Below are 26,972 nucleotides of genomic sequence, written 5' to 3'. Positions count from 1 at the left end.
AAACCCAGTACCTGTTAACACTGATCCCTCATTCCTCCCAGCAGTCTGTTCTCTGTCTCCACAGATTTGCCTATTCTGGACATTTCATCCAAATGGAACCATATGATATGTGGTCTTTTGTGGTTGACTGACTTTATTTAGCATCATGTTTTCAGAGGTCATCCACGTTGTAGCACAAATCAGTTCTTCATTTCCTTTTTGTTGCCAAATAATAGTCCATTGTGTGACTAGTCAGTAGTCTATTGCTTATTCAACAGTTGGTGAACGTTTTGGTTCCCACTTTTTATCTATTGTGAATAATGTTTGTTGTAGGGGCACCTGGGTGGCTCAGTGGGTTAAGCCTCTGCCTTTGGCTCAGGTCATGATCCCAGGGTCCTGGGATCGAGCCCTGCATCGGGCTCTCTGCTCAGCGGGGAGCTTGCTTCCCCCTCTCTCTGCCTGCCTCTCTGCCTACTTGTGATCTCTCTCTCTCTCTCTCTCTCTGTCAAATAAAGAAATACTTAAAAAAAAAAATCTAAAAAAAAAAAATGTTTGCTGTAAACATTCTTGCACAACTTTTTGTGTGGACTTATTTTTTTAATCTTCCGGGGGTATATATGCAGGAGTGGGATCCCTGGGCCATTGCATCTCTGTGTTGAATGGTTTGAGGAGCTGCCAAACTGTTTCCTGCAGTAGCTGCGCCATTTTACGTTTGAGGGTTCTGCTTTTCTCCATGTCCTCCTTCACACTTGTAATCGTCTGCCTTCTTGATGACAGCCATCCTCATGGATGTAAAGTGGTGTCTCATTGTGATTTTGATTTCATTTTCCTAATGACTGATAATGTTGGTCATTTGTATATCATCTTTGAAAATATCTATTGAAATCCTTTGCCCATTTAAAAAAATTGGATTGCCTTTTTATTGCTGAGTCCTAAGAGTTCATTATATATTCTAGATGCAAATCCTTTTTGAGGGTATATGATTTGCAAATATTTTCTCCCATTCTGTGAATTACCTCTTTACCTCCTGGGTGCTTTCATTGGCAGCACAAATTTTTTTTTAAATTTTGATGTAGTCCACTTTATCTCTTTTTCTTTTGTCATTTGTGCTTTTGATGTTGTGTCTAATGAACCATTGACTAACTCAGGGTCACAAAGATTCACTCCTATGTTTTCTTCTAAGAGCTTTATAGTTTTAGCTCTTACGGTCAGGTCTCTGATCCATTTTGAGTTCATCTGGGTATATGGTGTGAGGTCGGGGTCCAACTTCTTTCTTTTGTGTGTGGATATCCAGTCACCCTAATACCGTTTGTTGAAAAGACCCTTCTCTCCGTCAGTGAACTGCCTTGGCACCCTTGGTATAAATCAGTTGGCCATGCATGTAAAGATTAAATTCTAAACCTTCAATTTTATTCCTTTGATCTATATGCTTATCCCTTGCAAATGCTACACTGTCTTGATTACTACAGTTAAATTTTGAAATCAGGAAGTGTAGGTTCTTAAATTGAAAGATTGTTTTTGCTGTCCTGGGCTTCTTGCTTTTCTGTATAAATCTTAGGATAAGTTGGTTAATTTCTGGTTAAAAAAAAAAAGAAAGTCAGCTGGGATTTTGTTAGGGATTGCATTGAATCTGGAGTTCGGTTTGGGGAGCAATGCCATCTTAACAATATTAAATCTTCTGATCTGTGAAGGATAACCCATAATTTCATTAGGTCATCTGTAATGTATTTCAATGGTGTTTTGTCATTTTTGGTATACAGGTCTTAAACTAGTTTTCGAAATTTGTTACTATGATTTCTAGTCTCAAAACCCTCTTACACATGAAATTGTTTTTTAAATTGCTTTTTTGGAGTATTCTTTGCTAGTGTGTAGAAATACCACTGACTTTTTTGTATATTGTACATTGATCTTGTATCCTGAAACCTTGCTAGAACTCATGTATTAGCACTATTAGTTTTTTAGTGGATTCCTTAGGATTTTCTTTATACAAGATCATGTCCTATGCAAAGGAATAGTGTTCTTTCTTCCTAACCAGCAAGGGTACCTTGTATTTCTTTTTCTTGCGTGACTTCCCTGGCTAGAATCTCTAGCACATGTTAAGTAAAGTGGAGAAAGCAGACATGCTTGTTTTGGGGGGAAGGCCTTCAACCTTTCACCATCAAGTATGATGTTAGCTGCAAGTTTTCATAGATGCTTTTATCAGGTTGAGAAGCTCCCTTCTATTTCTAGTTTGTTGTACTTTTTATCATGAAGAGTTTTGAATTTTGTGAAATGCTTTTTCCATGTCTATGGGGACAACTAATGGTTTTTTAAACTTCTGTTAATATGATATATTGCAGTGATTGATTTTCATGTGTTAAACCAACCTTTCATTCCTGGGTAAATCCACTTGGATGTATAATCCTTTCTATATGTTGCTAGTTTAGGTTATTAAAATTTTGTTAAGGATTTTTACATCTTTATTCATAAGTTGTATCAGTCCATAGTTTTCTTTCCTTGTAATGTCTTTGGTTTTGGTGTAAGGGAAATACTGGCCTCATAGAATATGGTATATATGGGAACACACACACACCCACTTTGGGATAAAATTCATACATTGTAGAGTTGTGAAGTCAATGAATTTCTATGTGTAAATGCACTTTTAAGAAATGCAAAGTGCTAAACTATGTAGGATATGGGAGAGGTTATGTAATAGTTTTAAGGCTCCAGCAATTGCAACATTTAATCGTAAATATACTATGACATCATTGATTCTCTCAGACATTATAAATGGCTTATTAATCTTAAAATTATAGCACTGTGAGAAGTACTTTCTAACTGAAGCAGTTTACATCTAAAGATTTATTTATTTTAGGGCGCCTGGGTGGCTCAGTGGGTTAGGCCTCTGCCTTTGGCTCGGGTCATGATCTCGGGGTCCTGGGATCGAGTCCCGCGTCGGGCTCTCTGCTCGGCGGGGAGCCTGCTTCCCTCTCTCTCTCTCTCTCTCTCTGCCTGCCTCTCCATCTACTTGTGATCTCTCTCTGTCAAATAAATAAATAAAATCTTTAAAAAAAAAAGATTTATTTATTTTAGAGAGGGAGGCAGGAGGGGCTAAGGGAGAGCAAGAGACAGAGCCTCAAGCAGACTCTACCCTGAGTGTGGAGCCCAGGGCAGGGCTCAGTCTCACAATCCTGAGATCAGAACCTGAGCTGAAACCAAGAGTAGGATGCTTAACCAACTGCACCATCTAGGCGCTTCTGAAACAATTTAAATTTTCAACTATAGAAAGATCTTTTGTCAAATATGAAACATAAATTCCTTATTCAGATGAGGTTAACCTGGAAGACACATCGGCTTTGGTCCAATGACTGATTTCATGATCAGTGCATTTCAAAAGGTGCGGAGGGCACGTCGGCTCTGAATCCTATATGTTTACACCATATCCTCTTCTTGTCCCTTAGAAAATTTCAAGGGTTGACTTCTAGGAGACAAGTAGCATGTATTCTAATGGAGCAAAATATTCGTCCTGTCTTTTCGGCAAATCCTAAAACATAGTAACAATGCAATAGATAGATAAATAAAAGCACTCTTTTTACATCTTAGTTACCAAGCTATTTTTAAAGGGAAAATGTTACCCTTTGAAGGAGACCTTTATGAGCCATGAATAATCAGCGTGTTTGTATTTTGTAGGCACTTTTACCTCTCCTGTGTTCTGCACACCATTCTCAGAAGTCAGGTTGAGCCAGTAATTCATCTGTACCTAGACAACATGATTAGCTTTCATGATGAAAGTGTTAAGAAAGTGTCAACTTAGGAATTTACTAATTATACCTCCTCATCATTCATATCATATATATAATTCCTGCTTTCAGAATAATCACAGCCTTCTCCCTGTAGCAATAGTTCTTCAGATGGCCCTAGGAAGTCAGACATGCCTTTGAGATGGCTGTGTTTAGTCTCCCACCTTGAGCACCTAGAAAGGGTTGCTTTCTCAATAGCATTAAATCTCCATTCTCTGAGCCAGCCCTCTCTCAGTATTTAACAACTGGTAAGTCAACAGATTCATGCTCTCTGGGTGGGTATCAGGATGATGATTTCCCCCTCACTATGGCAGAACTGAAAACCAAGAAATAAAATCCCTGATATCTGGACAGCCTGGCTTGTACGTGCTGTATAGGATATGATGAAAACACATCCCAAGACCTAACATGTCTCTTTCTCAAACAAGTGAGTCTTCAGCTGTTTTCATTAATCACGACAAATAGGGATATAGACAGCATGAAATTTATTCTGAAAACTCTTAGGAGATTTGTGGGGAAAGGGGACTGTAGATTTGTCTTTTTCTTTCCCTCATTGTTTTCCAGGATTCATATTTCATGTGATTTGTACTTTCTAAACAAATTTAAACTGACAGCAAGTACAAAGGGGGAAAGTGTAGGAAGTGTGGCCCAAGAGAGTCAAGAAGTTGCAGGGAAAGTCACTCCAAGATGAAAATTTGCCCTAGAAAAGTAAGATAAATGATTATTCAAAAGTAGATCAGAACCCTGGGTCATACATGACTGGCGTGAAAAAGGCCCATCCATCAACTCCATACCAGCTGGCTCTTACCCCATTTATCTGGCTTAGCCCGAAATAGTGTCTGTGCACTAGTTAGGTTTGGCAATTTGTGACGGTTGTGACTGTTTTGATATTTCCCTCCATGCACCAGGCTTCAATTGCTACTGAGTTGTCCCCCTATTGTGAACACAATCTATTGACCTCCCATTGCACACACAGATGCTTGTGGACCTGACTTACCTGCCCCACCTCTGAAACTGGCTATACTGAAATTTAGTTAGGTAACTACTCGGCATTTTACGTTATTAGGCGCACCCAGGGAGTACTCAGTTGAGCTCTGCTCTGTGCCTTGAACACCTTTCCTTTTTTTATACAACTTTTTTTTCTTACTTCTGTGCATAATTACATCTTTAAAATTTGCTTAGTTTCCCCATACTCTTCCTCAGTGAGGAACTCTCTCAGATGCATTCAGACATGTTAGTAGTCTAGTCGTATTCTCTCTGGAGAATACTTGCTTTCTAGGTCCTGTCTCATGGCAGTCATCTTGGCATCTCCCTTTGCCTTCACCCTGAGGAATTCCTTCAGCTCTCCTGTGTTCCATCACCTGTTTCCTGAATCCAACACCTTTTCTACTCTTTTTAAGTGTTGTTATTGTTGTTGTTTTTCTCAAACAAAGCTTACCACATTTCCACTAACTGACTGAAAAAGAATATATGGGCAGTATATTTTCTCAGACCTGCATATCTAAAAATCTCTCCTTCTGCCTTTATACTTCATGGATAGTTGGGCTAGGTATAGAATTCTGTTATCGGATATAATTTTCCCTTCACATTTCAAAAGCTTTGCTTCATTGTGTCCTAGCTTCTGGTGTTAATGCTAAAAAGACCCTCTGCCATTCTGGCTCCTCATCTTTGGGGATGAGACTTCTCACATACTTTGGTGTGAGCCCGTTTTTCATCTGTTCTGGACGCTCTTGGGATCTTTCATTCTGCAAACTCATGTCCTTCAGTTCTTGAGAGATGATCTTGAATTAATTTAGTGATGATCTCTTACCCTCAATTGTCTTTGTTCTCTCTTTATAGCATTACTATTTTTTAATTGGATCTCCTCTAATTTTCTTAACTCCTTGTTCCTTTTCTCTGTCTCTCCCTTTTTCTCCTTTCTGATGAATTTGATCAACTTTCATCTTCCCTTTTTTTGTGGAGGAGAACCTGTGAGTATTCATTTTTTATTGTGTTCCATTTTTTTGTGGTTGTAATGTTTCCTCATCTCTCTAAAAATCTTAATGATATTTTTGACATTTATTTCACTGCTGGGATATTCTGTTTTCAGTAAGTTACTATTTTTTCTGTTTCTTATTAAGATTTTCCTTAAATGTCTAGTAATCTTGGCTGTTTGATTAGATTTAGCAGGATTACAGGGTATCAGAAGCTGACTTAAGCTCTTGGTGCACATCTAGAGAGATCTGGCTTAGAGGTTTCCTTGGGGAAGTGCTGTGTCAGAAACTTTCAATCTTTTCGCTTATCCTGGTTACATACTCCAGATGATACTCTTCCAGCCTCCTGCCTGGAGGGCATTTCTCAAATGTGGAGGTTCTTGAGATGAGTAAAAGAAGGTGGCTGAGGGTCCTAATGTTCTGTGTGTAAGTTCCCCTTATAGAAGAACCCATGTCTCATTTCTGACTAATGTCTGAACCCAGAAAGCCCGTATTTTGTGATATTCTAGACCCTCTTTTTTTTTTTTTAAAGTAGACTCCACACCCAGGGTGGAGCCCAACATGGGGCAGAATTCATGACCCTGTTGACACCCAACTGACTGAGCCACCCAGACATCACTTCCAGTCCTTCTTAAACAGGCCCCACCTTTGTCCCCACATCCAGAGGTACCTGGTGTCACTGACTCCTGATCCTTCTACTTCCCACAGTGTCGATTAGGTTAAGTCTTGGCTTTCCCTAATGTTGACTTCAGACCCAGCCTTACTGGGCTTCCAAGTCAGTACCCACTCATAGCCATACTCCCCAAATCTTCTTGCTGTTATTTCCTCTCCCTTTCTCTTTGTTCTTGTATGTAGATAGCTTTTTAAAAGTCATTTTTGTGGAGTACAGGGTGGCAGAAAAATTATGTGCATATATTCAGTTCACTGTCGTTAATGAGAAATCTCTTCTTGTTTCATTTGCCTTGGGCTGGCTTTCATGTGGTTATGATTCACTGTAAGAATTTTGGTACATTTGTTTGTTTTTAAGGACTTGTGAACTTAGATGGGTCCAAAAAGGCTTCCTTTCTCTGCTGGATCTTTATAAAGGGATGCATACTCATGTAACACACACACATGCATGTACGTACAACAAAGACACAGATTTTTAAAATATTTCTGTGTATTACTGTACATGGAAAGAGACAGTTTTTGTAAGTGTTTGGTGTGATTTATGCCCATCTTTTATCTCTGCATGAATTCATCCCTTAAATCACATCTAGCCAATTTTTTTTTTTTTTAAGATTTTATTTAGTTATTTGACAGACAGAGATCACAAGTAGGCAGAGAGGCAGGCAGAGAGAGAGAGGAAGGGAAGCAGGCTCTCCGCTGAGCAGAGAGCCCGATGGGGGCTCAATCCCAGGACCCTGAGACCATGACCTGAGCCGAAGGCAGAGGCCTAACCCACTGAGCCACCCAGGCGCCCCACATCTAGCCAATTTTAAGATGAGAGCTAAACCCCAAAAGGTTAATATATAATATAGCAAATACAGAGAGATTTTGAAATCTCTGATCTTCCATCCGGATTTCAGACAATGTTGGTTTTGGTGCTTCTGCAATTGCTGTTCCTGTTGAAGCCAAAGACAAACTAACTTTTCCATATTCTGTATTTTTCAGAGTTTCATATTTTGAAAAGAAAGCCAGTGATCATTCTGACATTGAGACCCAGACAGAGGGAAGCACAGAAAAAGAGAAAGAAGAGGAGAAAGCCCCCGAAACTGTAGGTACTTGGGTTCTAAGGCTACTGTCACACCCTTGATGTACCTAAGAGTCATATCTGAAGTCGAGTCTTGTGCTGTGTCATTAGATTTAGAAATGGAAATAATCATAATGTGGATATGTTATATTCTATATCTCTCATATTTCCTTGACCTGATTTGAATTCCATCCATAGTAAATTATAGTGAGATGTGCTCCTATCCCAGTGATTCTAGGGAATCACACCTCTGTATCTTCTTTTTTTTTTTTTTTTTTTAAGGTAGATTTATTTATTTTAGAGGGCAAGAGGATGCACGAGTGAGGGGAGAGGCAGAGAGAGAGGGAGAAAGAGAATCCAAAGCAGACTGCCTGTGGAGGGCAGAGCCCGACACAGGGTTCCCATCTCATGACCCTAGGATCAGGACCTTAGCCAAAATCAAGAGTCAGATGTCCAATCTACTGAACCACCCAGGCTCTCTCCCTTCTTGGCTGATTTTTCTCTTCTAACTTTGTGAGTGAACAGGCCCTCTAGTGGAGAAGGAATTTTGCCCACTTTATAATGAGATTATTTGAGAATATGACCCAGAAACTTGGGATAGAATTGAAAGATCTCGGTTCTCCCCTACTACTGGTTTGAATGAAATAGTTTGAATGCAAAGGTTCATGTTTCTGTAGCCAGTGTTCTGTGGCACCTCAGAGCTGTGCCCTAGAGCCTGTCACTCAGTCTTAAGCTTAGGGAAGGTGGATGAAGGCAGGAAGTTGTAAGAGCTGTAGTCGTCCACATGAAAGACATTTCTGTAAGATGCTCATTGTAGCCAATTCATTTATTCAACAAATATATGTTGAATGTCTACTGTATGCCATGCTCTGGGCTGAGTTTCCTACTTCAAGAGACTGGAGAACACTGAAAACACTGAGATGAAGAGACAACCCAGGAGTCATAGTGTGTTGTGGACTAAAGCCAATTTGACAACTGGTAGTAGAAGAGTACTGAGATTTCCAAGGCACCATAAAGCTCACTGACAGCCATTCTGGAGCTGCCAGGAAAAACTCGGTTCAGTGAAAAGAGTGGAGTAAACTAGAAACAAATCAGCCAAGGACTATGAGCATAAGCTGCTCTCTGGGTAAATTAGATTATGCTTTGACTCTGCTGTGCTCTCTGATCCCCTGAACCACGATCAGGATTAACTGAGGTCTGACAAAGGGTGAGCAGAAACTAGCAAAACCTAGAACCTTAACGTCTGGGAGTGTTTGTGTGAATTTGGCCCCTACAAGTCTTAAGAGGGGATGTTCTTGGGTTGCCAGAATCAAAAGGAGACAGTTCGTCTACCCTTTAAATAAACTGCACACATGTCTATAGGAAAAAAAAATTATGATGAAGTCATTATCACAGTGCATCCAAATTGATCAGTTATGTAAGAAAAACAGTTTTATATATAAATATTGCCATATGTTTGCAAATTACATATTATGAAACATAAAATGTTGTATATGATTAGTAAATGTAGACATATAAGGAAACAGAGTTGTAGCTAAAACATTTCTTTTCATGGAAGATATTTGCAGCATTAATTGTCAAAAGTGTAATCAATTCACCAGTCTTAGTTGGACAATGATGGTTCACACAGTTTTCTCACAAAAAGGTTCATTTAGTCCGAATCACATGTGCGTGTTTGGGATTTCCTGAATGACAGGTTGGAAGTGAAGTGGAGACATTGAACCTTCAGGTGACGACTCTATTTAAGGAACTTCAAGAGGCTCATACGAAACTCAGTGAGGCTGAGCTAATGAAGAAGAGACTTCAAGAGAAGTAAGAATGAGAGATGAATTCTATTTTCTTTAGAAAATGGACATTTTTACAAATTATATTACTATGTAAAAATATAGTTTCATTACTGTGCTACTAAAAAAATAGAAACCTAATTAAAATATGAATTCAGCAAACACTAATGTCTAGATTAACATACAGGTTCATTTATAAATATGAAATACTTGTAATATGGGGGAACGAGGCCCAGGGAACTGATTCCGCTGCTCCGGGATGTTGGTTACGCTTGCTATAGCCTATGGGATGACCTGTAAAAAAAAAGCAGTCAGCCAGATTTCCTGTGACTTACCTGAGCTGACAATATTGATGTAAGCAAACATAAATGAAGCTGCAAAGAGAAAGAAGAACTTCAGGGATATTTCTTGAGGAAAAAGAATTCATTTTTAATCAATTATGAAGGCTAATATTTAAATTCAGAACTTTGCGTTTATTTTTCTTAATGTAGCAAATTACCAGATTTTAAAAAGCTAAGTTGATGTTGTTCTTTTGGATTAGTTGGCAAACATAAATTCAGTTCAATACATGAGCGTGTGTTGCCTTAGAGTTTTACTTACCAAGGCTCTAACGTCTTATGGTTATCCAGCAGAGCATAGCAGCTAAAGCTAAGGACTTTGGACAAATAGGCTTAGTTGAAACATGGATCTAGAATTTATTTGTGGTATTTCCTTGAGCAAGTTATTTATTTAACCTCTCTGAGCCTGAATTTTATCATTTGTAAAATCTGTGTCATTATCCCTACCTTGTAACATATTGAGAGGTTTACCATGCTTGGTGTTAATGCCTTGCTATTAGGAACCTGTGGTTCATGTTTCCTATTATTATATTGAAATTCTCTTTCTGATCTTTAAGAGACCTTAAGACACTTCCTTTTCCCTTATTGAATCTTTGGTCATATTCTTTGTGCGTTTTGACAGAACCCACACTTCTCAAAATACTGAAGATATCCATGGATCACTCTATGAAAAGCACCTTTAGCCAATTACTACTTTGGTCTGTGTTGAAGAACAAAAATATACTTGCATGACTACTTAAGGCCATTATTCCATTGCTTCTGTGACCTTAGATCTGTACTTTTTTTTTAACGTTAGGCATAAGGGTTCAGGAATATGTAAATTTCTTTTCCAAAAAAAGGTCTGTATTTTTTTAATATTTAGTCATGAGGGTTTAGAAATATTATTTGCTTCTAGTAAAGAAGCAAGGAGGATAAAATATTTTTTTTGCACCATTAAATCCTTGAAAATGGCAATCCTAAATTTCTTTGTGTTTGCTACATAATCTTGGGTTTGGTTTAAAAGTCGCTGAGAAATGAAGGAGCATTGTTTATCCTCATGATCTTTCCTAGATGTCAGTCCCTTGAAAGGAAAAATTCCGCAATCCCTTCAGAGCTGAATGAAAAGCAAGAGCTTGTTTATAACAACAAAAAGTTGGAACTACAAGTGGAAAGCATGAAATCAGAAATCAAAATGGAGCAAGCTAAAACTGAAGAGGAAAAGTGAGTATGCCCCAGCTGAATGACCACTTGCTAGAAGAAGGTAGAAGAGCACTTTCATAAGATTGGAATTAGGATTTAGAATAAGTTTAAAATTTTTCTCTTTTATGTATTTGAAGGGGTACCAGGAGACTTCTCTGAAGAGATAAACTTTGTTCTATTATAACAAAATGATTAAGTTACTTGTAATCTATGTTGATTTTTTTTAAAGATTTTATTTATTTATTTGACAGGCAGAGGTCACAAGTAGGCAGAGAGGCAAGCAGAGAGAGAGGGGGAAGCAGGCTCCCCGCTGAGCAGAGAACCCGATGCGGGGCTCGATCCCAGGACCCTGAGATCATGACCTGAGCCGAAGGCAGAGGCTTAACCCACTGAGCCACCCAGGCGCCCCAGTTTTGATTTTTTTTTTTTTTTGAAAGATTGTTTTCTTTGAGAGTAAAAAAAGGCTGGCAGGTAGTGGAATGGTAAAAGTAGGAGAGAAGGTTTTACTAGTTGAGTTTTCAGAAGAAGGTGGGAAAGCAAGACTAAGTTTTTATATTTTCTCCCAAAATTCCATTTCTTAATTTTTTTTTAAACAGGTCCAAGTTAGCCACTCTTCAGTTGACCCATAACAAGCTTCTTCAAGAATACAATAATTCATTGAAAACACTGGAGGAACTGAAAAGGAAAGAGGTACTCGTAGAAAAAAATGACTTTCATCACCTCATAAGGAACAGAAACTATAAACATTTTTATATGCAAAATGTGTTGTTAATCCTTAACTGACTCTGGTTTCAAAGGTGGTTCTTCAGTTTATAATTGATTTCTTATGTCTAAGTGTGTAGAGCTTCTGAGGTTCCCCCAGTGTATAATGTGCTTTATAAAATGCTTTTAGCATTTCTTTTTTTAAAGATTTATTTATTTAGTTATTATTTGAGAGAGAGAGAGTGCGGAGGGGCATGGTGGGGCGGGGCAGAAGGAGAGGGAGAGAGAGAATCTCAAGCAGACTCCTGATGAGCATGGAGCCCAACTTCGGGCTCTATCCCAGGACCCTGAGATCATGACCTGAGCCAGAACCAAGAGTTGGCCCCTTAACCAACTGAGCCGCCCAGATGCTACAGCTTTTAGCATTTCTAACAGTGGGTGGGTTCATAGGAGAGCTACCAGCATGGGTTCCCACGTGACCAGGGCACAGTGAGACTATGGGTGGCCACTGGAAGGGTTGTCTCCATGGAGCTGTTACAGGGCTAGCTTGCTGCTGCCAGTGACTTTGAGACCCTGGACTCACTGGACTGCAACTTTTATTAGTGTAACACCAGCAAGGAGTGGCAGTTTAAAAATCGGAAGATGTGTGAGGTGATAGGCGTGCCTGTTAACCTGGTGGGGGGAACCCTCTCAAACTGTATATGCATATCAAATTGTTACATTGTTCACTTTAAATATCTTATAATTTAATTTGTCAGTTTTACTTGGATAAAGCTGGGATAAATGAGTAAAGATCATGAATGCTTTGAATTAGAAGGGGTCTTTGAGTTTATATGCTTGTAAATGGACTCTTTGTTTTCCTTTTTTTTTTTTTTTAAGTTTTATTTATTTTTAGAGAGAGAATCTTTCAGGGAAGGGTCAGAGGGAGAGAATCTTTCAAACAGACTCCCCGCTGAGTACGGAGCCTGAGGACACAGGGCTTGATCCCTCAACCATGAGATCAGGAACTGAGCCAAAACCAAGAGTCAGATGCTTAACTGACTGAGCCACCCAGACACCACATTTTTTTTTTAATAAAATATTCTTCCTGGGGCGCCTGGGTGGCTCAGTGGGTTGGGGCCTCTGCCTTTGGCTCGGGTCGTGATTCCAGGGTCCTGAGATCGAGCCCCACATCGGGCTCTCTGCTCGGCAGGGAGCCTGCTTCCTCCTCTCTCTCTCTCTGCCTTCCTCTCTACTTGTGATCTGTATTTGTCAAATAAATAAATAAAATCTTTAAAAAAATATATTGTTCCTCTCTAGGACTAGTAAAATTTTTTCATTATTTATATACTTATTTATTTTTAATTGGAGTAGAGTTGACACACAATGTCATATTAGTTTTCAGTGTCCAACATAGTGATCTGAAATCTACATACCTTATGAAACATTCATAATTATAGCTACCATCTGTCACTGTACAGAGTTATTACAATAGTATTAACTGTACAGTTGACCCTTGAACAAAAGTTTTGCACAGGTCTGCTTAATATGCAGATTTTTTAAAATACAGAACTGTATATGTGTTTTTTCTTCCTTACAACTTTTTAAATAACATTTTCTTTTTTTTAGCTTACTTTATTGTAAGAACACAGTATATAATACATATAACATACAAAATATATGTTAGGCCACTAAATTATTGGTAAGGCTTCCAGTCAGCCATAGGCTGTTACTAGTTGAGTTTCTAGGGAGTCAAAAGTTACATGTGGATTTGTGACTCTGCAGGGGCTCAATGCCTCTAACCCGTACATTGTTTGAGGGTCAGCTGTGTTCCTGTGCTGTACTGTACATCCCTTGACTTATTTATTTTATAACTACAAACTGCAAGTTTGCACCTCTTGATCTCCTTCATCCCCCTATGTCTCTCTCCTTAACAAAACAAATGTTTTTTACATTCCACATAAGTGAAATCATACAGTATTTGTCTGTTTCTATGACTTACTTCACTTTACGTAATACCCTCTAGGTCCACCATATTGTCACAGATGGCAAGATTTCAGTCTTTTTATGTCTGAGTAATATTCTCGTGTGTGTGTGTGTGTGTGTGTGTGTGTGTGTGTGTACATATATAGATCACCTCTTCTTTATCCATTCATCTGTTGACGAAGAGATTGCTACCATATCTTAGCTATTGTAAATAATGCTCTAGTAAACATAGGAATGGATATATCTTTTTGAATTAGTATTTTCATTTTCTCTGGATAAATACTGGAGAGTGGGATTGCTGGATCATAAGGTAGTTCTATTTTTAACTTTTTGAGGAAACTCCATAGTGTTTCCAGAGTGGCTGCACCAGTTTGCATTCCCACCAACAGTGCACAAGCGTTCCCCTTTTTCTCCACATCCTTGCCAACACTTGTTGGGCTTTGTTTGTTTGGTTGGTTGGTTTTGATACTAGTCATTCTGAAAGGTGTGAGGTGATCAGTTTTTAATTTAAACATGTTTCTGCTTTTCCACTGACTTCGCCATGTAAGAGTAACATCAGTGGGGAAAATAACAATATCAGCAAGTTACAGCCTCACTGAGATCAGGGTTTGTCATCGTTTCCCTTCTTTAAGTGTTTTTTTTTAATTGTCTTAAATTAAGAAATTATAATTTGCAAGCTGTAAGTTAAATGAGTACAACTTTCTGAGTAAGTTATCATTGCTAATTAGCAAAACAGTTTAGAGCCAGGCATTTAAAAAATAAAACTTCGTTTAATGTTTTACTAAAATAGATTGAATTAGGGGCACCTGGGGGGAATCATTGGTTAGGCAACTGTCTCTTGATTTTGGCTCAGGTTGTGATCTCAGGGTCGTGAGACCGAGCCTCACGTTAGGATCCACGCTCAGTGAGGAGCCTGCTTGAGACTCTTTCTGTCCCTCTGCCTCTCCCCACCCCTGTTCATGCACACTCTCTCACTTAAATAAATTAATCTTTTTTTAAAGATTTTATTTATTTGACAGAGAAAGAGAGATCACAAGTAGGCAGAGAGGCAGGCAGAGAGAGAGGGAGAAGAGGCTCCCCGCTGAACAGAGAGCTGGATGTGGGGCTCGATCCCAGGACCCTGAGATCATGATGCCCTGAGCTGAAGGAGAGGCTTAACCTACTGAGCCACCCAGGTGCCCCTAAATAAATAAATCTTTTTTAAAAAATAGGTTAAATTATTTCACAGTCATTTCTAGAATAATCTTGTCTCTTTTAGTCTGAAAAAGTGGATAAGGTGGTACTGCAAGAACTAAGTGAAAAGCTGGAAGTGGCAGAGAAGGCCTTGGCTTCCAAGCAGCTTCAGATGGATGAGATGAAGCAGACCATCGCCAAGCAGGAGGAGGACCTGGAAACCATGACCGTTCTTCGGGCTCAGGTGAGCTACGTTCTGAAACATGAACTGAGTGAGTCCAACCATGGTTCTGTTCTCATATGGGAAAGTGATGGCGTTCAAAATATATTTTTGGATGTTATATAATTTCCACCAATATATTTAAAGATATTTTTTATTAAAGCATATCATGGATGGAAAGTGCACCAAACTGTTAAGGATAGAGCTCAATGAATTTATCCATGCTACCATTGATAAGTAGTTGGATTATTTTCAGTTTGGGCTGGTATAATTAAGGTTGTTCTGACATTCTTGTGGGTATCTCTTTGCTGGACTCTGCGTTCCTTTCTGTGGGTACATACCTAGTTGGGAGTGGAAGAGCACATTGCTAGAGTTCATGTATTACTGAATGTTAGTGGATGTTGCCAGTACTTTTCCAAAGTGGTTGTATCAGTTTTCGCTCCCACCAACAGAGTCCCCATTGCTCAACATCCTTACCCATACTTGTATTATCAATATTTTTACTTTTATTTGTAACCATTCTAGGGGGCACATAATGGTGTCTCGTTTAATGTGGATTTCCCTGATGACTAATGAGACTGAGTACTTTCTCAGGTGTTCAGTAGTCTTCTTGATGCTCCCTTTTGTGAAGTGCCTGAAGATATCTTTGCCCATTTTTCTTCTGGTTTACTGTCTTAATTTTATGAGTTCTGTGTTTATACTCCAGACACAAACCCTTGACAGTTCCATTTGTTGCAGGTTTCTTGGTTCTGCGATTTGTCTTTTCACACCCATAAAGGTGTCTTTTGATGAACAGAAGTTCTTAATTTTAATGTAGTCTACATTGTCGGTCTTAACGCTTACAATTAGTACTTCTTGTGTCTTGTTAAAAAACTTCCATTACCTCAAGGCCATGAAGATACTCTGCCGTGTTGTATTCTAAAAGTTTCACTGTTTTGCCTTTTATATTAATATCTAGAAACCATCTGGAATTAGTTTTTCTTTATAGAATGGGGTAAAGGTGAAGACTCATTTTTTTATCTTATTGCCTTGGCACCATTTATTTATAATGTCATCTTAAGTACTGTGCTGTCCTCTTTGTTGTATATTGTGTTCAGGTATCCATGGTCTATTTCTGGACTCTGTCCTGTTCCATTGAGCTATTTTTGTATCCTTGCTCTGGTACCATACTGTCATGACTTATTATGAAGCACCAAAATTTTGATACCTGGTAGAGTAAGTCTTCCTACCTCATTGATACTTGTCAAGAAGACCTTAGATTATCCTTCCCTTTTTCATTGTCATTTTAATTTTAGCATCCACTTGGTATTCTTACACACATACACAGAAGAACCTTCTGGAGTTTTGACTGGAATTATATTAAATATATTATCAATCCATTTGGAAGTAACTGACCTCTTTACAACAGTGACTCTTCCAGTGCAAGAATGTGGCGTATCTTCTGTAATTCTTCTTTTTTTTTTTTTTTAAGATTTTATTTATTTATTTGAGAGAGCATGATCAAGAGAGAAAATACAAGCAGGGACAGAGGGAGAGGGAGAAGCACACTTCCCTGCTGAGCAGGGAGCCTGATGAGGGGCTCGATCCCGGGACCCTGGGATCATGACCTGAGCCGAAGCAAACACTTAACCGACTGAGCCATCTGGGCATCCCTTCTTTAATTCTTCTTCTTTCTTTTTTTTAATTAACATATAATGTATTATTTTCTAATCCTTCTAAGTAATATTTTTAATCTGCTTAGTATTATTATCTAAGTATCTATTATTCATAGATACTCTATTTCAATGATACTGTTATAAATAGCACCTTTTTAAAAATCTTCATTTTTTAACACCTGTTATATAGAAATACAACTGATTTTTACAAATTGATTTTGTATGCAGTAGACTTGCTCAATTCACATTTTAATTTTAATAATATCTCTGAATATTCTTTTGACCTCTTTGCATTCACAGTCATATCATTTAAATAATGACAGTTTGGGGTGTTTTCCTTTCCAGTTCTTCCTTTGCTTTATTTCTTTTTCTTGCCACTGGGTCCCTGTTACACACTTACTGGGTCCCTGTTACACAAAGTGTTGTGTAACAGTGCAGATGGCAGGCAGCCTTGCCTTGCTCCCAGTCTCAGAAGCAGTGTTTTTAACATTTTACTGCTAAGTACATGGTGTTTGCCATAGGCTTGTTGATCTTACTTATCAAATCAAGGAAATTCCCTTTTCTTTCTTGTTTGCCAAAATTTTTATTTCGAGTGGATATTGAATTTTATTGAGGGAATGTTTTTTTCTTCTGGTAATGATTTAGTTGGATAATTACATGCCTTTTTCCTTTAATTTGTTAATGTGGTGAATCACATTGATTTTTAAATATTAAACAAATTACATTTCTTGAATAATCCTTCATACATATTGCTGGATTTGGTTTGCTTATATTTTGCTTAGGACTTTTGTGTCTATATTCTTGAGTAAAATTGGCCTGGAATTTTCCTTTTGCTAATATCATTGTGAGGTTTTGATATCAAGGTTTTATTGGCCTCATGAAAATAAGTTGAGATACATTCCTTCTTTTACTTGAGAAGAATTTGTGTACCATGGCTTGTTGTTACTATTTGACCCCACTCTTGCTCCTGGTGGGTGGAGGACTTGCAGAAAGTTATCAGTGAGAATGAATCCTGCCTGAGATGTAAAACCACAGGAAATGTGGGAGAGAACCTTTGTCTCTTGTTGTTATTTTGTTTGCTTAATTAAAAGTGGGATTGCAGTATACCTTTTATACTACAATTCTTCACTCATGGTATCTTAGACTTCTCTCCATATTAGTACTCATAGCCATTTGTTATCTTTTTGAACATTTGTATGGTATTCCAAAGTGTGCATTACCATCATAGACTTAACCAGTCCTTTAATATGTATAGGCTGTACCAATATTCTTGCTATTACCAACAATGGTGAACTGAACATTGTATGTATGTCTCTGTGCACTTGTGGAATCTATAGTGAGATGTAGACATGGAATGTTTGGGTTATTGGGTATGCCTGTCTTTAAGTTAAATAAATATTAACAAGTTGTCTTCCAAAAATGCATAACCAAAATTATCCTCTCACTGAAGGAGATGAGAACGTCTGTTTCCCCACCTCCTTGCATCATTCTTTTAAATGTTTGCCAATCTGATAAAGATAAATTATTTTTAATATAATGAAGTTAACAGTTTATTATTTCCTAGTGACCACCTATATACTCATTACTCAAATATGAAATCCAAAGGTTACCACCTTTGGATTTACTGGACTTACGGTCTTGAGTTTTATTTCTATAGGAAGAGAATTTCAACCCAAGCTCTTTACAGCATTTTGTTTGTTCAGGTACCTCATGGTATTGTTGTCATGTCCTTTTCCTTCTGTACACAGACATTTGTTGTGTTTTGATAGATACTCCCGTTTGTTCTCTCAGCCACTTCTTTTTGAGCACCTGGGACGTGAGCCACTGGTGTCACAGCAGGGCACATAGGCATGGACAGAATGACCCAGGTCCGACTGGCTCAAAGCTAATCATTGGTAGAAGTAAGACAGTAACTTAAATTGAGATCGGTCTCAAAAATTCCCATGATGCATCAGTGATCACATAAAGTGTTGGACCATTCATAAATGGCAGGATGTCCCTTAAAAGGACCTTTTATCACATAGTTGTGGGGGGGGTTGTAACTAAAACTGTGATATTTAAGTTTTTATTAATGTTTACTTTTAAAAGTAAGAGATAAGGGGGCCCCTGGTTGGCTCAGTTGTTAAGAGTCTGCCTGCTTCTCCCTCTCCCACTGCTTGTGTTCCCTCTCTTGCTGTGTCTCTGTCAAATAAATAAATAAAATCTTTAAAAAAAAAAGTAAGAGATAAATATTTGTATCCTAGAACCATGAAATTTGGGGGAAAGCCTAAATTTTAAGTATAAAAAGTTAAAAATTGTTATTAGAATAATGTTCATTTCACTATTAAGGAGCTCATTTTTACTTTAGAAATCTTTAACAGTGAAGAAATCTCTATCACAGCATAATATTTATATATTTCTAGGTTAGAAATTACCCTCCAGTTTAGCAGCTGCTACAACAAGCATTTGTCATTTTTGGGTTTCTGTGAGTCAGGCATGCAGGAGCAGCTTAGCGGGGTGATTCCGACTCAGGGTCCCTCATGAGGCTGCACTCAAAATGGACCGGAAGATCCGTTTCCAAGCCGGCTCACTCACATAGCTGCAGGCAGGAGGCCTGAGTTCCTCACCCTGTGGGGCTCCCCACACGGCAGCTTGCACACTCTCATAACATGACAGCAAGCTTCCCCCACAGCGGGTGACCCAGGGAAGAACAAGGCAGAAGCCACACACCATCATTTCTGCAATATCCTAGTGGTTACATGGGTTGGCTCTGTTTGTTGTGGAAGGGGACCATGGAAGGGTGTGAATACCAAGAGGGGAGCATCACCCAAGCCATCTTGGAGGCTGGCTACCACCGTTAAGAAGGGGGCATAGAATACAGGCTTCAGTCTTGGTTCAAGTGCTGTCTTGACCACATACCTAAACTACCCCAAACTGAGAGCTGTTAAACTTGTGAATGTAAAATGAGCATAGCAATTATACATTCACAGGACCTTTGATAAAGTGAAGTAAGGTAAGAATATAGGCACCTGACGTAAGACCTTGTACATGTTTGGAATGCAATGAATAACATCTATTTACTATTGTTGTTTAAAATTTAATTTAAAGCCAGCCTTTGTAAATATACCTGACAGAGTAAATAAAGCATTTACTATATTAAGCTAATCCTGAATATGACTTATTTATTTTATTTATTTTAATAAAGATTTTTATTGGGGCGCCTGGGTGGCTCAGTGGGTTAAGGCCTCTGCCTTCGGCTCAGGTGGTGATCCCGGTGTCTTGGGATCGAGCCCCGCATCGGGCTCTCTGCTCAGCAGGGAGCCTGCTTCCTCCTCTCTCTCTGCCTGCCTCTCTGCCTACTTGTGATCTCTGTCTGCCAAATAAATAAATAAAATCTTTAAAAAAAAATAAAATAAAGATTTTTATTTATTTATTTGACAGAGATCACAAGCAGGCAGAGAGGCAGGCAGAGAGAGAGGGGGAAGCAGGCTTCCTGCTGAGCAGAGAGCCCGATGCGGGGCTTGATCCCAGGACCCTGAGATCATGACCTGAGCCGAAGGCAGAGGCTTAACCCACTGAGCTACCCAGGCGCCCCTGAATATGATTTTTTTTAAAAAGACCAGAGAATTGGGGCGCCTGGACGGCTCAGTCATTAAGCGTCTGCCTTTGGCTCAGGTCATGATCCCAGAGTCCCGGGATTGAGTCTCACATTGGGCTCCCTGCTCGGCAGGAAGCCCACTTTCCCTCTCCCACTCCCACTGCTTGTGTTCCTGCTCTTGCTGTCTCTCTGTCAAATAAATAAATAAAATCTAAAAGAAAAAAAAAAAAGACTGGAGAATTTTACTGAACAAATGTTATGTGCAGTACTTAAACTACCTATATCAATGTTATTGTTGGGTTCTGATTGCCTAAAGTGTGCGCGCGCATGCATGCACATGCACACACAACTTGTCTTCCGTCTGAAGGTTGGGAAGTCATGTGCTGGCTTCTAGCAGGACCGTGCACACCTGTTCCTGATGAGGGAATCACAGAAGGCAGCACTCCCCCTGTTCCCCATCACCCAGTGGGCTGTAGAGTGTCCATGGGTTCGTCTAGGTAGTAACTTCTGTCTCTCTTACCATCTACCAGATGGAGGTTTACTGTTCGGACTTCCATGCTGAAAGAGCAGCAAGAGAGAAGATACACGAAGAGAAGGAGCAGCTGGCCCTACAGCTGGCAGTCCTGCTGAAAGAGGATAATGTTTTTGAAGACGGAAGCAGGTGAGGCTCAGGAAAGCTGAGAGCACACGTTGGGAGCCCAGGGCACAGGCCGAGCATGGGGGGCCTATCCGAGGTGCTCCCTATGAGCTGTTGGAATCAAGCTGAGTACACTTTGCTTGACTGTGTCCCTGACACTCAGCGTGACTTCTCACGAGGCTTGGCTGTGTCCTGTGGGAACGTGATGAGTTCTTTGCTTTCAGACATGCTGGGAAGACGTGACCTTGTGTGTTCCGAAGCCCTGTCCTGCTGTCCTAGGGGTACAAAGTCATACACACTTCGATTTTGTAATATGTTTTAAAAGAAAATAGGGCTAAAATTACTTCTGTCTCTTAAATGTCCATTTTGAAAAAAATTGGAAACAAATAGAAATACAAAAATACAGGGATAGAATGTCTGTGCTCCACCCAGAATTGACAGTGACATACATTGATTTGCATCATGGATTTTTTTTAAGATTTTATTTATTTATTTGACAGACAGAGATCACAAGTAGGCAGAGGCAGGCAGAGAGAGGCAGGGGTGGGGGAGCAGGCTCCTCTGCTGAGCAGAGAGCCTGATGCAGGGCTCAATCCCAGGACCCTGGAATCATGACCTGAGCTGAAGGCAGAGGATTTAACCCACTGAACCACCCAGGCCCCCTGCATTGTGGATATTTTATACTGCCTGGAGCTCGGGTAGTAACATCCCCATCTGTTGTATACTTCTACATAGTATCAGTATAATACCTAGGTCATATCTTGAAACAACATAATATTTGTTTCTCTGTGTGTAAGTTACAGGATGGTCACTGGGTATTGTTCTGCAGCTGGCTTTATCTCACACTGGGATTTTAAACTTTGGGGGGTTGTGTGTATATATGCAGTTTATTTCATTCTAACTGCTCTATAGTGTCTTGTTTTAGAAATATGACACTTTTTTCTAATCCTTCCATTATCAGTTGACAGTGTGGTTATTTACTGATTGATATTTTTCATTCTGATTGTTCGTTTCTTTCACTACTCTGTGTCTTAGCGCCAATAATACTTAACATTCAACTTAATCCTTAATATCTGGTTTCTGTGAACCTCGCATTTATTTTTCAGCTCTTCTTTTTCTCCATCCCGTTGTTGAATGTCTGTCTAATGTTGTCATATTTCAGGGCGTTAGAACATCACTATCCTGTTGCTTTTCATCCCAGCAGGCAGTCCCTGATGGAGATGCAGAGCCGTCATGGGGCGAGAACCAGTGACTCCGACCAGCAGGCCTACCTCGTTCAGAGAGGTGAGTTGCGTGTGATTGTGCGTAACCGTGATCACGGTTCCAGGGAATAACTATCCTGTAAAGAGAATGCTTGAGGACAAATGTAGTGAAGACACTACATTTTACACAAAAATTCCAGATCAAACTGTGAAGAATGTAGCACCCCTCAGCCTTAATTCCTATGTACCCTCTTCTTCATTACCATTACCATTACCAACTGAATCCAGACACCAGACTCTTCATGTTAGCACTGAAGACCTGGTGTAGCCGAACTTTTAACCTTTCTCCCTCTAATTCTCTATAGCTATTAGCCAGCTGAATCACTCCCCTTTCCTTGAACTTGCTCTAGGCTTGTGTACCTGCGTGTACTTGGTTACGTGGTGTCCTTCACTCACTCATCTCCCTGTCTCCCTCCCATCTCTTTCCAGTGAACTCCTACCCCATCTGTAAAACCCATTTCAAATACCATCTCCAGGAATCCCGCAAAATGTGACCTCTCCCTCCTGAATTTCAGAAGTACTCTCTTCCTGTTGTAGTACTCTTCTGCTATTTGATTTTATAATTACGTATGTGTTCTAAATATGCATCTAAGTACCATATTAATGAAGCTCTCCCAGAACTTGTAACTTCACCTATTACCTGGTGTTACGCACATAATAATGTTCGCATTTACTGAGTTTACTGTGCACTGACATGAACACTGGCCTCAGGCATGTTTACTGTCACAGGGTAAAGCTGTGTTCTTCCCCAAAAGCTGTTTCTATGCACTTAAGCACCACCAGACATTTTCCCTAATCTGGTTTTAAGTATCCCAGAAGCACCCATATACCTCTGTTATCAAAAGTGTCTGTAGCAGTGTTTTGGGTCCAAAAAGACCATCTCTTGCACCTTAATTTCTTAGGAGAAGATTTTCTTTTGTCGTAATTAAAGAAGGAATGCCTATTTATGTTAAAAAAAAAGTCACATACTCTTCCACTTATATTTATAATCCAGAAATCATCACAAAGTACACATTTATTCACGATTATCCTAATAAGCTTTTTGTCTCATAAAAAGCAATATTCCAAACAGACTGCATTGAGATTTTCATTTTATTTTTATTATTATAATTTTGTTAGCTTCATAACAAAGCTGCCTTAAACAGTAGCCCCTCTTGACTGTATTTTATCGTTATGGTCAACTGTGGCCATCAGTGCACCTGTTGTAGTCAGGGACACTCAGTTGAGCACAAGGCCTGGTCAGGTCCATGGTGACGTGTGGCCTGGTTGGAGAGACAGGATGTGCACTTAAAAGGATGGGTTCATAAAACAAGATAATATTTAAGTAATAGGAATAATGGTGCTGAAGGTCAGAGGACAGGTTGATCACTGGGGGCCAGGGGAGCTGAGAAAGGCCTTGAAAAGGTGTGACTTTAAACTTGACCTTGAAGCTAGGATTTACATAAGTACCATGTGAGAATAAAGGGTCCAAGGCAGAGAGGAGGGTGATGTGTTAACAATGAAAAGTGACTAAGCTGATTTTATAGCAGAGAGCCGGGAGGTAGAGGGAACCCGTTAACCAACTAATAAAACAGCCCAAGTCTGAGTCTCGAAACACAGACCAGGACAAAAAAAAAAGGCACAGGTGGACACAATGTTTTAAAATGAGCAGTCCCTGGTCAGTGGCCAGTTGTCATCTAGAGCAGAAAAAGCTGACTGACTCCTGATCTAAGGCCATGAGACCATTAGAAAGTCCCCCACTTTCAGGGCATGAACTCATGCCTTGTCAGTATTTCTTTTCCTTTTTTTTTTTTTTTTTTTTAAGATTTTATTATTTATTTGAGAGAAAAAGAGAGCATGAGAAGAGATAGGTCAGCAGGAGAAGCAGATTCCCTGCTGAGCAGGGAGCTCGATGTGGGACTCGATCCTAGGACTCAAGGATCGTGACCTGAGCCAAAGGCAGTTGCTTAACCAACTGAGCCACCTGGGCACCCACCTTGTCAGTATTTCTGTTTAAGGGTGTTTGCTGAACACAAACTATCTGTAATTGTCTCACATGTTATTCAATTCAGATAATAAGCTCAGAAGCCAAAAACCATGTTAAATTTTGCCTCCACTGTCAGCCTCCAAAAGCAAACATTTCAGGGGCTGACTGAAAGTCCTCAGACCAAAGTGGTTTGTGTTGGTCCAAAAAGGTCAGACCAAGGAGATGTCCTGGGAGCCAGAAGTCACTTCTAGCATCGATCACAGTTTGCACTTGTGGGACCTACTGAGAGTCAAGGCTTATTTCAAGCATTCTTTAATTTAGACTTGACCCTCTTTCCAGTTCTAAAATTGGATGGAATGCCATGACCCATTCTTTCTCATCACTTACTTTGCCTGGGCAGCCCTTACCTACACCTAGAATTCCTTTCAAGTGCAATGGGTCTCATCAGGGGGCCCTTTTCAGTCCTCCCACTAACCTGCCTTGTGCATGACACAGTGCGGCCCTTTCCTCATATGTCCCTGCTGTCGCTTTTCTCACCTGAAGTCCCCACCATCTCTGTACCCCTCTTGTCCACCTCCCAGGTCTCAGATGCATGGGCCAAATGAATGTAGTTGTTTCTGCTTCTTAGAAGCTTCACACTTTTCTGGCTGTCTCTCTGTGTGCTGCTTACTGTTTTCTCCACCTTCTCTCCGCTTTAGCTCATGTCTTCATCTATCTCATTCTTTCTCTCAGATATTCTTGTTTTTATTGTAGCACATATTGTCCTGCACCTAGAACTGAAACCACATATTTTCACATGCCTACAATTTGGACTAGAGCCCAAATCTCAAAGTAATATGAAAGCGGGTACCATTCTGGGAGATCTTCTCTATGTGTGTAGATGTCTTAAGTTAAGGACCCCACCCCCCAAAATTCCCTGTATTCACTCCCCTTTAGGTATCACTTGCAAAATTTAACAGATGTTAACATTCATCATTTGTTGTTAAAATCAAACAAAACCACCTACAACATGGAAGAAATGGAATAGTGTTTCATTTAATGCCTATTCCCAGGAGCTGAGGACAGAAACTGGCGGCAGCAGCAGCAGCGGAATATTCCAATTCATTCCTGCCCCAAATGTGGAGAAGTTCTGCCCGACATAGATACGCTCCAGATCCATGTTATGGACTGCATCATTTAAGTGTTCACATCTCACTTCCCCCCAGATTGTTGGTAAATACCAAGACTTTTTTCCTCCAAGAGTTGTGCTTCTGTGTTATTTGTTTTCACACAAACATTTTGCCTCATTATGTTTATTTTAGGAGAAAGAAAATGAGTGTGTTCTAAATGGGACATTTTCTATGGATTTCCTTAGAATCCTTAACATATCACTCTTCTGATAATAGATTCTTTTTTTTTTTCTTTCTTTTTTTTAAATGTTCCACATACATGAGCTGAACTATTCACGCAGTTAATGAGCTTGTGACATCATGGGACAGAGTGAATATAACTGAAGGAGGAGGCCTCACAGATAAACTTTGAGAGTTTTTTAAGGAGGCAGGAAAAATGAAGTGGTCAGAGATTTAATCGATAGTATCTTTGGAGTTGTTTTTTTTTTTTTAATAAATTATATTGTTATTTTTCTTCATCCTTTAAGACACATCTGTATGAAGTCATGTGTATGTTGTGGTTTTATTGCACCTGCACTAACTATACCATAGTTAGGATGGGGCTCTTTTCCTATGAGCTGTGGGCTTTTACTTGATCATTTGGATGAGTGAAAATGTATTGGCATATATGAAGAACATACACTAAGTTCACTGGTTTCATTGTAGCCCCGCGTATATGGGCTTGTACAATAGATGATTTATTAATTTCTAAGAAAGAACAGCTGCCTATTAATTTCCCTGGATCGGGCTGTATTTTCATAATCACAAAAATAGGTATTGCAAAATAAAATTTTGCTTTTGAATAGTTCACATTGTTCGTATATGATTGACCAAGTTCATGGGATGTTTCCCATATTCGGCTTTGTATAAACTTAATGCTTATTCAAATCTGTTTGGTGAATTATATGATACAAGCAAATCCCCTTACTAGAGACTAATATGTGTTGTTTGAATTAGAAATTATTCCTGTTAAGAAGGTAAAAAGATAGGGATTTGCTCTATTCTGTAAACCCACAGTTTACTGAGATTAGCTAATACTGAGCCAGTCATCAAAGTAAACAGTGTCTTTGTGTGTCTATATCCTAAACATTTAGAAGAAACTTAAAAGATATACTCTGGGTTTATCATAATAATCTCTCTTAGGCAAACTTGATTTAATAACGTGTGTGTGTGTGCGTGTGTGTGTGTTTATTTATGCATATATGTTTTTTAAGCCAGGAATCAAAACAGTTAATTCTGTGTTCATGCCAAGAGAACATACAGATTGGACTGGTAGCTTAGATTCCCCCATCTCATTCCAGGGAGAATGCTTGTGAAAGATATGTCTAAAGTAACCATGAAATTTTCATTTTAACTTATTGATTATAGTTCCTAGTTTTAATTTATTTTCCTTACTATTTTGTTTTGGAGGAAATAGATTTCTCTAGTGTCTTAAATAGAAAAGCAACCCAGATGGTTTCACATTTAAGTTAAGGGACTATCCTTTTATGTTGTTCAAGTAAAAATATAAGCTGATTCCAACTCTGAGGTAATAATGTTAGTGGCTTATTAAAGCGTGATCAAATTGTTTGCTGGATAATTAAAAGAATTGCAAATGAAGGCAAGTTCATATAGTCTGTTTAAATTAATTATTGTACTGAGGGAGGCAAACAGTTTGGTAAACAGCTTGTAAACTGTGCATGTCTTCTCTAACTGAGTCTCTTCAGAGGTCCAGCTCCCATGTTACCAGGTAATGACACTTCATTGGAATGTCAGCCTCTCTCTGGAACCCACTATCCTGTGTTCTCAAAGTGCGGAAAATGGGAGGAATAGGGACATGGGAACTGGGAAGAAATAGGAATGAGACAATGAAAATTTTACAGCTAAATAAGATTACAATATTAAGTCTTCAAGTATTGTATTT

At 39.2% G+C, this 26,972-nt stretch overlaps 1 protein-coding gene across 4 annotated transcripts in view; it reads left to right on the top strand.

Moving 5' to 3' along the window:
* The window catches only part of LOC111155530 (optineurin), a 44,955-nt gene extending 19,076 nt beyond the window's left edge, over positions 1–25,879 (top strand). For 3 of the 4 annotated variants that reach the window (XM_022515705.1, XM_022515706.1, XM_022515703.1), the window contains exons 7-14: positions 7,385–7,487; positions 9,160–9,275; positions 10,636–10,785; positions 11,361–11,454; positions 14,690–14,848; positions 20,587–20,717; positions 21,895–21,977; positions 24,974–25,879. In XM_022515705.1, the coding sequence (XP_022371413.1) occupies positions 7,385–7,487; positions 9,160–9,275; positions 10,636–10,785; positions 11,361–11,454; positions 14,690–14,848; positions 20,587–20,717; positions 21,895–21,977; positions 24,974–25,101 (964 nt within the window). In that variant the 3' untranslated portion in view covers positions 25,102–25,879. The remainder of the gene's footprint in view (positions 1–7,384; positions 7,488–9,159; positions 9,276–10,635; positions 10,786–11,360; positions 11,455–14,689; positions 14,849–20,586; positions 20,718–21,894; positions 21,978–24,973) is intronic. The other variant, XM_022515704.1, reaches the window with a different exon arrangement.
* The last annotated feature ends 1,093 nt before the right edge of the window (positions 25,880–26,972 follow it).

This window comes from Enhydra lutris, unplaced genomic scaffold (genome assembly GCF_002288905.1).
Source record: "Enhydra lutris kenyoni isolate GAN:26980312 unplaced genomic scaffold, ASM228890v2 scaffoldscaffold42, whole genome shotgun sequence".
NCBI lineage: Eukaryota > Metazoa > Chordata > Mammalia > Carnivora > Mustelidae > Enhydra > Enhydra lutris.
This window is presented reverse-complemented; position numbering and strand designations above follow the sequence as displayed.